At 44.0% G+C, this 10,843-nt stretch overlaps 2 protein-coding genes across 2 annotated transcripts in view; both read left to right on the top strand.

The window, feature by feature from the left end:
- Positions 1-10,843, top strand: part of LOC119457925 (papilin-like) — a 75,639-nt gene that overhangs the window by 1,903 nt on the left and 62,893 nt on the right. The gene's annotated exons all lie outside the window — the stretch shown is intronic.
- Positions 1,559-8,515, top strand: LOC119459465 (uncharacterized). The gene is made up of 5 exons (XM_037721233.2): positions 1,559-1,739; positions 2,913-3,050; positions 5,728-5,889; positions 6,258-6,440; positions 8,305-8,515. The coding sequence occupies exons 1-5, from the start codon at positions 1,599-1,601 to the stop codon at positions 8,332-8,334; spliced, it is 654 nt and encodes a 217-aa protein (XP_037577161.1). The 5' UTR covers positions 1,559-1,598; the 3' UTR covers positions 8,335-8,515.

The following is a 10,843-nucleotide window of genomic DNA, read 5'->3' as shown; positions in this document are numbered from 1 at the left end:
TCAAAAGAAGCCGCGTAAGGTAGATAAGAAGAACAGGACAGACCCCAAATTAGGAAATAAGGTTACATTTGATGCGAAGCGTATTTAAACAAAAAATAACGCAAAAAACGACAATAAACGCCAACACCAAATGTCGTCGAATGCACACCACGCGCATTCTCAAAGTCAAGTAAACATTAGGTAAACCCTTAGATGTCACTTGATATTACTAAGAATTACCCTTTAAGCCGGAATATATTTTAACCCGGAATACTGGTCAACCCTTGATCTTGACATGGCCAGACGACGACTCACAATCTGTTATGGATCGCTATGCAAGACGAGAGGAGCCTTTAGCTATTCCTTTTTTGGAAAACATTTCGGTATATATTGCGTTTTATACGGTACTTTTCTTTGAGAATGTCCAATTGTGGGTAATTTGTCATCTTTTGTTGGTCGATTTCTTGTTTTTTTCCTTTGTTACGTATGAGTATATACACCGCACGTCAAACTAAAGCTTGGTTATATGTGTAGCACTTTATTATTGCGATAGCAATTATATGGACACTCCAAACCAGATTTCTGCCGTCAGCGTCGCCGTCGCCGTGAGGTTCCGTATGACGTCAACGGCGATGAAATCGTCGCCGCGCTCCGGACGCTGTATGTGCGAGTGAAAGGGCGCGAGGACGCGCGCTTTCACGGGGAGCGAACGCACGTCGGAGAGCAAACGCGCGTTCGGCGCCGGGCTCCCTGAAGGCCCACAGAATTAAACGTCTCTTTCCTCCTTTCTATATATAGAGAGCAAACGCAACTTTCTCCGTCGCGCGAATGGCTGTGGGGGGACGGGAGGGAGGGAGGGGAGGCGATGTTTAGCTGCGGCACCAAATACGTATTTATATAAAAACTCCGCGCGCGTTCGGTGCGAACGCGGGCAAAACGCCGACGGCGTCGACAACAGTTCTGCGCGTTACTGGTGCTGCTGCATGCCCAAGTTTGTACAGCTGATAAAACTGCTATCCTTACTCCGTATAGCTCTAATAATTTGCTATCGCAATTGGTGCTTCGCCTTTCGGGTGAAACTGCGACAACTTTTTTGTTGTTCGTCTCGCACTTCAGTTGTGTTTTGCACTGCGTTCCTTACGACGCCAGACGATCCAAGTCACCAAGTTGGCTAATTATCGGCGAGATCCTCCACCGGAAATTGGAAGGCGGACGCGAACACCGAAGTGGCTAAACGTAATTATTGAGACAACGAAGACTTGTTACGGTCTGCCATATCAGCTGGTGAATCGAATATGGATCATGACTGACACAGCATCCTTTGACGTAAATGAACAATTCATTTTTAATATAGCACAGGACGAATTTATTACGAAAGAACCTTGAGATGCAAGTCTGAGGTAGCTCCGTTACAGAGCACACAAATTTGCAGCTAAACGCTGGCTTCCAGATTGGATACGAGTACGCAACAATGTAGCATATCAAACAAATTTTTCAAATCATTTTGCCAATGAATGAACAATAATTGCTTCCGGAGAAGGTCGCTTCTGTTGAAAAGTTTCTTTTTTTTCCAGGTAAAGCAGCGTCATCGAACCGACGCTGCTTAAGTATGCCAACGGATGATGAAGAATGTGACAGTAATACCAACAAATGGTTTTTTAATAAAGACGAAGGAAAATGTGAAAACTTTATGTATGGAGATTGTCCAGTGCAAGGCAATATATTTGACACCAAGGAAGAATGCAGAAATACTTGCAAAAGTAAGCCCAGTTTTAATTCTTAGTACATGTGTGGTGGGCGTATCGTTATTGCTTACATACAAAATGTGTTTGGTTGCCCCTAATTATATTCCTCTAAGGCACTGTATTGTTACCTTCACCTGACATAACTTCCAAAAAAAGCTACAATAGGCAACAGAGTGAGCGCCACGTAAAAACCTAGTAATTCAGACACTGTTTAATATTTCTCGTAGCTCACAATTCGGATTAGCTGGAGAGTATAACATGTCACTTCCTTTTAGTTTAGATGCGTAGAGTAGAAAGTTCAGCTGACTTTTTTATTGCTGAAGCATCTCCAATATAAGGGGGATGGTCAGTAACAATAAAAATAACGCCCTAGCGATCGGATCCTCTCAGGTATTTATAACCTACCCGTATTCTTTCTCTCCAATATTACGCCTTTGAACAATGCTTCTCTTTCACTGCACAATCAATTTGGTGCCACACTATATAGTCTATATGTCCGTCAATTCGAATAAACTTTCATGATTTCTGTAGAACTTCTGTAGCATTTCTCACCTTCATCGCGTCCTGTTGTTTTAGAAACTTCAATTACACCCATCTTCGCCAGCATATGTGAATTCAATACAAATTTCTGGCAAGCTCAAAAGAACAATGATATTGCTTAACGAGCCACACATCAAATCTGTCGGTCAAATATGCCTCGCCGCACTGCCGTGATTTGAGAAAGATGTAGCAGGCCGGTAAACAGAGCACAAGTGCCTTCTTGCAAAACGATCTACAGTGTTTACAGGCTGCAGCGGGTGTAGCTTGTACACTATGTAGGGTGTGAATGCAGCAGACACTTTGCCTACGTAAGAGCTTCTTGAAAAGACACGTGGTACAAAAAAATGATTGCAGTAAATATTTCAAGCCCTTTTGGGTGGTTTACCTTTGTAATAAACAAACAGTGTGACAGGATGGAAAGGAGGATCTGTGTTTATGGAGTACAGTGAGACGTAAACATAGCCACTGCAAAAATGGAAATAAGTGTTTTTCTGCGCAATAGGAAATAGGGCGATAATGTTCGTGGAAGGATGATCCACTGGCGTGCACGCTATTTGCTGTAGAATCAATGCCGAGCCACACTAGGTACCAGGATAATTGATGTACTTGCCAGGGTAAAGCTTATAGTGTTTGACACCTGGTATGCAGACGCAGGAGAAGGACAACATAAAGGGAAGCCCGGCAGTGGGTCTGGTAAGGGCTCCAAAGGTCGTCCCAGACCGTCGAGGCCAAGTGGTTCAAGCGATGAAAACAGGGGTGGAGGACCCAGGCGCCGCCAAAAACAAGGTGAGGGTCAAAAGCAATGAATAATCTTTAGAGATGTGAAGCTGCCGCGTCCCGGTAGCATAGCCTGTGTAAAAACTGTGCAATACACAGTATCCTAAAGTGTTCAATCTTTCGGAGTCTTTCAATTTGTGGTTGTTAGAGCATTAGTCGCTAGGGCAGTTTGTTTTAAATGGAGACTACCGGTGTGGTCAGGCGAATTCGTGCTCTTTTGTTCAACTTACGAATAAGATATGCAAGTGAATGCGGCGCTGGGATGGAGTCTTGGGGACGGTCTCGCGTTGAAGATAAATGCAGTGAACTGCTGATATGACTTATTTTGTCTTTCCTAGGGAGCTTAGTCCAATTTTTTCAATTCTCACTTGGCGAACGCTTGATCACTTGTGGCACACTCTGTGTCACAAAAGCAGTCAGCCAGAGGAGAATGCAAAGCTTCTTCTAGGAGCGCCTTGATCAGGAGGCAAATCAGCAAAAACACTGAGTTCATTCATTCCTTATTTTATGTGCGCAGCGCCTACGCGAATGCGCTTACATCGACGGTATTATTAAGGTAAATGCTCGAATTACTGGGGGTCTTGCGGTTGTGTGCTGGTATGACGCATTTGCGGACAACGCGTATAATCACCGACGCTACAATGCGACAGCGAGGGAAAAATCGTAATTTCACCCAAAAGGTGATCATTGATAGCCATAGGAAGGCATTCGACAACTACACAAATAAATCTCCGCAGTTTTGTTGTCCATATATTTACAGTAAACATTCGCTTACAAATTAAATAACAAAGATGGTGTCACGCACGCAGAGGCAAACATGACCAGATATTGCTCGATGACCGCGAACACTCGCTGGCTCTATGTTGCCATGATGTAGAGCTACTGCCTCGGGGAGTGAACCGATCTTGCTGCCTATCGCTTTAACACGCCGCCTAACATTGACCTTACGCGGCCTCCAGCGCAAGGCATGCCAAAAGACAGCACACAAAGCGATTGGCCATGTCGGCTCGCTCATCGTTCGCACCTGCCGCAGATTAGCTGCTAGGTAGAAAACACGGGCCACGTATGCGCTAAATATCACGGAAAGTTTTGCGCATGCGCTGAAGTGTCAGAGAAAAGGACGTGCGCTCAACCCCCTCCCGCAGCATACAGCGTGCGAGGCGCAATACGGAACCATTGCGCCCTGGAGTTGGTACGGTACTCCACGGCGATGGTGACGCCGACGACCACAGCGAAAATTTGCCGCCATTGTATATTTAGTTGCGACCATATTATATATAGCTACGTTTGTGCGTGTTTTGCTGCATTTAACGCCTATGTGCGTAAGAATAGTAGAGCTACGTCTGCACATGCTCCAGACGTAAGTGTCGGCCTCATGGCAACGTCATAGTAGTGTAGTTTTGGTGATGTACCTGCAGACGACGACATTCGCAGACAAAGGATGAGGAGTTTGTTTGTGTACACCTGAGATAGATTTCTAAATAAATTACAATTATTGGCCATGACCTACTTAGATTCCTTTAACTTGCACATTATTTGATTTCATTAGCTAATCTCGCCGACAGACGACTAAGCGCCTGCAGTGGTCAGCTATGTGCAGCTTCTGCGTTCAGTGTGTGACATTGATAAAGGTGTTTTTTTTCTTCAGCAGGTAGGCAATGACGTCGCACATCAGTTGCTTCCCGCATTTTCCCTGAGCGTCCTTTCTCGGTCGCCAAAATGTGCGGTGAAGCCAAAGAACTGTCCCTAAAGATTAGCTTAGTTAATTAGATAGTCTCCTGACTGCAACGCCTCCATGAATAATTTAGTCAATCGCCAGCTGCTTATGCAGCACAGGTAAACAAAATATAGTATGCAGCTGTTTTCATGAAAGCTCACGATGCCATCATTCCGGTAAAAAACAAATATGCAATGTGAACGCGCAAGATATTTTTCACCCGCCGTCATGGCCTCCATTTAAGTGCAATCAATTTCGCCAAAAGACTGAAAATGGGGATAGGAGTCGATAACAGGAAATAGTGAAACATTCTGTCATGCCAATTCCACAACGTGTGTTCTGTTATTCACCAGTTCGAGCATGCACACAAGCTTTTGGTACCTTCTTTGTCTATGCGAGGCTGGCACGTTTCGCGTGCATCGGAACCACCCTACCCTACCAGGAATCAAAACAAAAGCCATGTTCTAATATTGCTGGAGCTGCAATGCTATCTTGCCCAAAGCCGTTTATATAGAAAATCATTTTGGTCCAGGATGTCGTAATTGTGAGTGCATGTCTCATTTTTTTAAATTGCTCCGAATGCTACGTCAAAATATATGAATATTGAAGGTTGATTCTTAATTATGTCTTAAGTATGTCTTAAGTATTAAAAGAAGACTCCATGATATCCGACGGTTTTGTTGCAGTTGTTTCAAACCTAAGTGGTACCATCGTTATCGGCACCCCACACTAACTGACTTAACTCACGGATGGCAGTCAACTGAATGTTTCTACGCTTCAAATTATTATATTGCCGGAGACAGGTGTCACACGCCAGCTTGTGGTATTAACGAAACAGCGTATTGCACTCTATTCTCGCAATTACGCGAAACACGTGCTTGTGAGATTCCATTAAACATGGCGATGGAGTAGCCATACGCATACTGCAGCCCAAGGCTATAGTTTTCGTGGACGGGAACAAATGTGCAGGATCAGAAGAAGAGACGGGTCCGAGCAGGGTGCCTGGTAAAGGACACGGGGGCAACCGATGGCCACCGAGGCCGAGCAGACCACAGAAGGCGAAACCACAGAAGCCACCTAGGCCAATATACCAAAAACCTGTCGGTGGAACGAAACATCGACCAAGCCCACGTAAGTGCAACGCTCTATTGCCTGTGAGAAATGCGAGTCCAAAATAACTAGACGCAATGTTCCTTCCTACTCTGCACTAACAGGACAGGCCAGTCGGGGTACCTGTAGCAAAGCCGTTATGCACATTTAGGGCCTATAATAATGATTAGCTGCTGGTGTAATTGTAACAATTCTACAGTCGAAGGTGTTCGGTAAGATCAAAGAAATCGTTGAGGTTTGAACTTTGGATCTCCGCAGTTCATAACAGCTGGAGCGAACATACGATGCGATATTCTCACAGCGTTGTACGGGCAACCAATTGCAAAATAATAAGATTTGTGGCACTGCGGGTGAACATGAGTAAAGCATAAAACTGCATTTTTTTTCAGCTCGCCATCGTCCGGGCAAAGGAAGCTGTGGAGCAAGACCAAAAAAGGGAGACTGCCATGAAAACCGTAACAAGTGGTTTAATAATGGACAATTCTGGACTTGCTCTCGTGTACGGAAAGGAAACTGCCCGACCGTCGGATCCTTCTTCGAAAGCTGTGAAGATTGCATGCAGAAATGCCACCGTAAGTGCGCAAAAACTTTCTTATCGTCCTTGCCTGGGATGTGATTCCTTTTGATAAGGCTCCGGGGCACCATGGGCTGTGTTGGATAAATTAACCACTACATGTATTATATATGCTTCTGTTTGGATGCCTGTGAGAAGAGAAGCAGTGTTGTTTAAAGTTCACACTTTTCGCGAGCAATACAGGGCAGATAAATTAGGCCCGTAAATTAAACTCAATCCATAGGCCATCTCCGATGGGACACTACGAATCAAGCAAGAAATTTCTCAGATACTCTTGGATGTCATGAGAATTGTGTATAAACGGGGGATATTACGGAGGCTTTACTGACACTCGCATACGAAACCTCAATAGCGATTGACTCCTTCGTTGTAGGCAGGGTAAATGTTACAACTTATTCATGTTGCCTCCACTTTAGTCTGCAGCGTGGTCGCAATGAATTATAATGCCTCAATTTTTCAGCACATAAATCGTGTATCTTCTAGGTGTACTCAGAGAGTCAAAAGTTTGCGTGATGTTTTTCCGAAAAAGGCAAATAACAAACGACTGCCTGCTCGCTACCATTACAAGAGTACAACACTATGTTCGTCGCGTACACTAACACACGTAGCGTATTTGAAGTCCATACTTCTTGCCCAAGCTTATTCACCGTTCATGTACATAACCAGTGCTAAGCTACAAGCCCGGGAAAAATATTAGCTAACAATATTTTTATAACTACCGAAAGCATCCTTGTATTTCGAATAACCCACGTCGACGACTTACGGGCCGTTTCAACCAATATTCAAGCCTTTGGAAGGCGTGGGAGTCCCCGACCAAGCAAGTTCGAAGTTGAAAACTTCTACAAGCAAGTCCTACAAATATGTTATGATACTAGTTTCTGAAAGTCACTGTAGTTGACTGGTCAAAAATGATCTTCACCTTCACAAATGGCCATTCTAGTGAAGTAAAAAATGATAGACAAATTGATCGGTCTGCGGCATCAATAATGCACATTAGGCAGAGGACCACTGCGACCATGTTATATCGACTAAACTAGCGCATTCTATCAACAGGAAGGTTTCATTTAATGTGTTCGACTGCGAACATAGATTTGGAGTAAGAATATTTTAGCTCGTTCGACTAATCTCTAAGCTATAGCAGTGGCGGCCATCTAGTAGAATTGCAAAAGGCAGGCACCGCGATCGGTGCAAGACGCAAAACCAGGAGGCTGCACATGACACATTGGAAGCCTTGTGTCGAGTGAACTCCTGCACAACCATTTGCAATCTGGTAAACATGATTTATATCACGTTTCCGATCCCTGAAGGAGGTGCGACGCATTGATAGTGCGTTTCTCTCGCATTTGCCGCCTAAGCGTCACTAATATTTCCCTGATTTCGTTTTTTCTTTATGTTTTTTTTTGTATCTTACACAATTTCACATGATTGCCTCAAAGGAGCTCTCTGTCCTCTTATGTAATAAAAATATTTATGAACTACAGAATATCAGGCTAGAGGGCATTGACCTACAGGACGGTAAATTGCAAGCCAAATAAAAAATAAACTTAAATAATCTGTAGAGCTTTTTTATAGCTATGGTATAATCACGACAAGGCCGGCTAACGTGGATTAGTCTGAAAACTTGCTCCAATAGTCAAGAATGGGAAGTTCATTGTGATGTTACAAGCCCAGGGAAAGAAATACGTATGTCTTATAATAAATCGCCTCCCTAGTGAACTGTATTGGTAATACATTTTATTTAGAGAAGTATGGTTTCTCCCTACAACCTATAATAGGTTCTGTCTAATGCTGAGATTGCGTTGCGTAAACCATGACGCAGTTATTTCTCTATATTTTCTCTCTCAAATACACCAACCTTATAGCGAACAAGGTCAAGACCTGCCAGTTCATGACCTGAACAAGTGCTACAAGACCACTGCACAAACTAATGCGGTGCCTCAGCCACAGTTTGCTGCATGGGGCGGGGAACAAGAAAGTAGAAAGTAAGTTGCAAAATAAAGCTGGAGCACCATAGTATTTTATGATTTGTCGGGTTTGTTTACGATGACACAAGCTCACCAAATAAAGGAAATTTGGTTTCGTGGCTCGTGTTACTGAAGGCTGTATATTGAACCATATTTTTGTGCAAGAAAATGTGAATGTAAGAATTATTTACATCGGAACAAAAATGTATATGTTGAAAGGGGTAACTATAATTAATTTGAAAACGTTTTCAAATCCCACTCCATGCACGCCCAACTTTGTACCCCTGTACATGCCCGCCGTTTCTGATATACCTTGACATGAGCCATCAGATGTGTCGACACTCACGACGCCACTAAATCCCGTCAGTCACGCCCGCATGCTTTTTGTTAATACGTTTTCAAATCCCACTCCATGCACGCCCAACTTTGTACCCCTGTACATGCCCGTCGTTCCTGATATACCTTGACATGAGCCATCAGATGTGTCGACACTCACGACGCCACTAAATCCCGTCAGTCACGCCCGCATGCTTTTTGTTAATACGTTTTCAAATCCCACTCCCTGCACGCCCAACTTTGCACCCCTGTACAAACACGCCCAACTTTGTACCCCTGTACGTGCCCGTCGTTTCTGATATACCCTGACATGAGCCATCAGATGTGTAGACACTCACGACGCCACTAAATCCTGTCAGTGATGCCCGCATGCTCTTTGTTAATACGTTTTCAATAATCCCACTCCATACACGCCCAACTTTGTACCCCTGTATAGCACCACTGTACATGCCCATCGTTTTGATGATTTTGACATGGGTCATTGCACATGTTGACATCCATGACGACGCGAAATCTGTGCACACCTGTGGTCATGGGCTACTCACGATTTAGGAGCTTGTTTCACAGCCTTGTTGTATTCACTTTTTTTAATAATTCCACTCTGTGCACGCGCAGTTTTCCATTTACGTGTTCGTTGTATTCTTTTTTACTTTGTATATATATTTTTTCTTTCCACTTTGTATTTTTTTCTTGTCTCTTTTCACCCTTACGGCAAAAAGGTATAAATTGAGCTCTGTATGCTTGTACACGCACTCTTGATGAAGGCCGGACCCCGGCCGAAACGTCAGTAAAGTCTTGTTATGTTTTTCCTACGTGCTTCTATTTTTTGATATATATATATAACGCAAACGCGACTTCTTCCGTCGCGCGAAAGGCCATGGGGGGACGGGAGGGAGGGAGGGGAGGCGACGTTTAGCTGCGGCACCAAATGCCGAATTATATAAAAACGTTGCAAGGCGAGAAGGTGATAAAGACTTCCGATGCTGCTCGACGAGTGTCCCGTTCTTATCTCGTCTAAAACCTCCGAGTCTCCCCCAGAGACACCGGCAACAGTCACCAACACCTCGCGCGTTCGGTGCGAACGCGGGCAAAACGCCGACGGCGTCGACAGCAGTTCTGCGCGTTGCTGGTGCTGCTGCATGTCCAAATTTATACTGCGGATAAAACTACTATCCTTACTCCGTATAGCTCTCTACTAATTTGCTATCGCAATTGATGCTTCGCTTTTCGGGGGAAACTGCGACAAATTTTTCAAACAGACCGACTATGACCATGTACATTTGGAGTGTGATGTTTACCGTTTCAATTCACCTCAACGTCCTCCTATCGGAAGGAGTGGGGGCCTGCCGTTGGCGGTACAGTGACAATGCGCCGCCTACGGCGTTATGGCGTGAATTCTCGTAGTATGCACGTACTCATACAGACTAGCGCCATCTGCGCAATGGTTTGACGAGAGCTCGGTGGGCTAATAAATCATGGCGCGCTAACGTTGGTTTGCACCGGAAGTGACTATTAAAGATTATGATGCAGGCACCTGTGTACGCAGGTGGATCAATGACACATTTTATTAAATTTTCTCGCCAACAAGGTCTAAAGCCCACTGAAATTTGCGCTAGATTTCAACCTCAGTGTGCTGAATGAATAGATAATGATAATAATCATAATAATAATCAATCAATCAATCAATCATGTTTATTTAACGTGCCCAGGAACAACCCTAAGGTCTGAGTGCTGGCGCACACATACATTACAAACCAAAAACAAAACACTGCAGGGGAATATCATTAAAAATAAATGATTAAAAATAAAAATTGTGAAAAGAAGAGAGTACCGAGAACAAAGCGCAAAGTAAATACAAAAGAAAAAGCAGGAGAAGGGCACTTGAACAATGCATGAAATTATAACACAAGGCAAAGCTCGGAAAAGAACGATGACAAGGAGTTATGAAAGATATCAAGATCACGAAAGTAAGCGTTGTAAAGACTCTGTATCCTGTGGACGGTTGAGTGTTCGTGATGACAGGCAGGAACATGGAAAGGTCTATGTTCTCTGGTGATCTTGCGTGGTATACGAAACATGACACAGCTGAGAAGTTCGGGAC

Source organism: Dermacentor silvarum, chromosome 7 (genome assembly GCF_013339745.2).
Source record: "Dermacentor silvarum isolate Dsil-2018 chromosome 7, BIME_Dsil_1.4, whole genome shotgun sequence".
NCBI classification, from domain to species: Eukaryota; Metazoa; Arthropoda; class Arachnida; order Ixodida; family Ixodidae; genus Dermacentor; species Dermacentor silvarum.
Note: the sequence above shows the minus strand (reverse complement) of the source record. Positions and strands in the feature narration are given on the sequence as shown.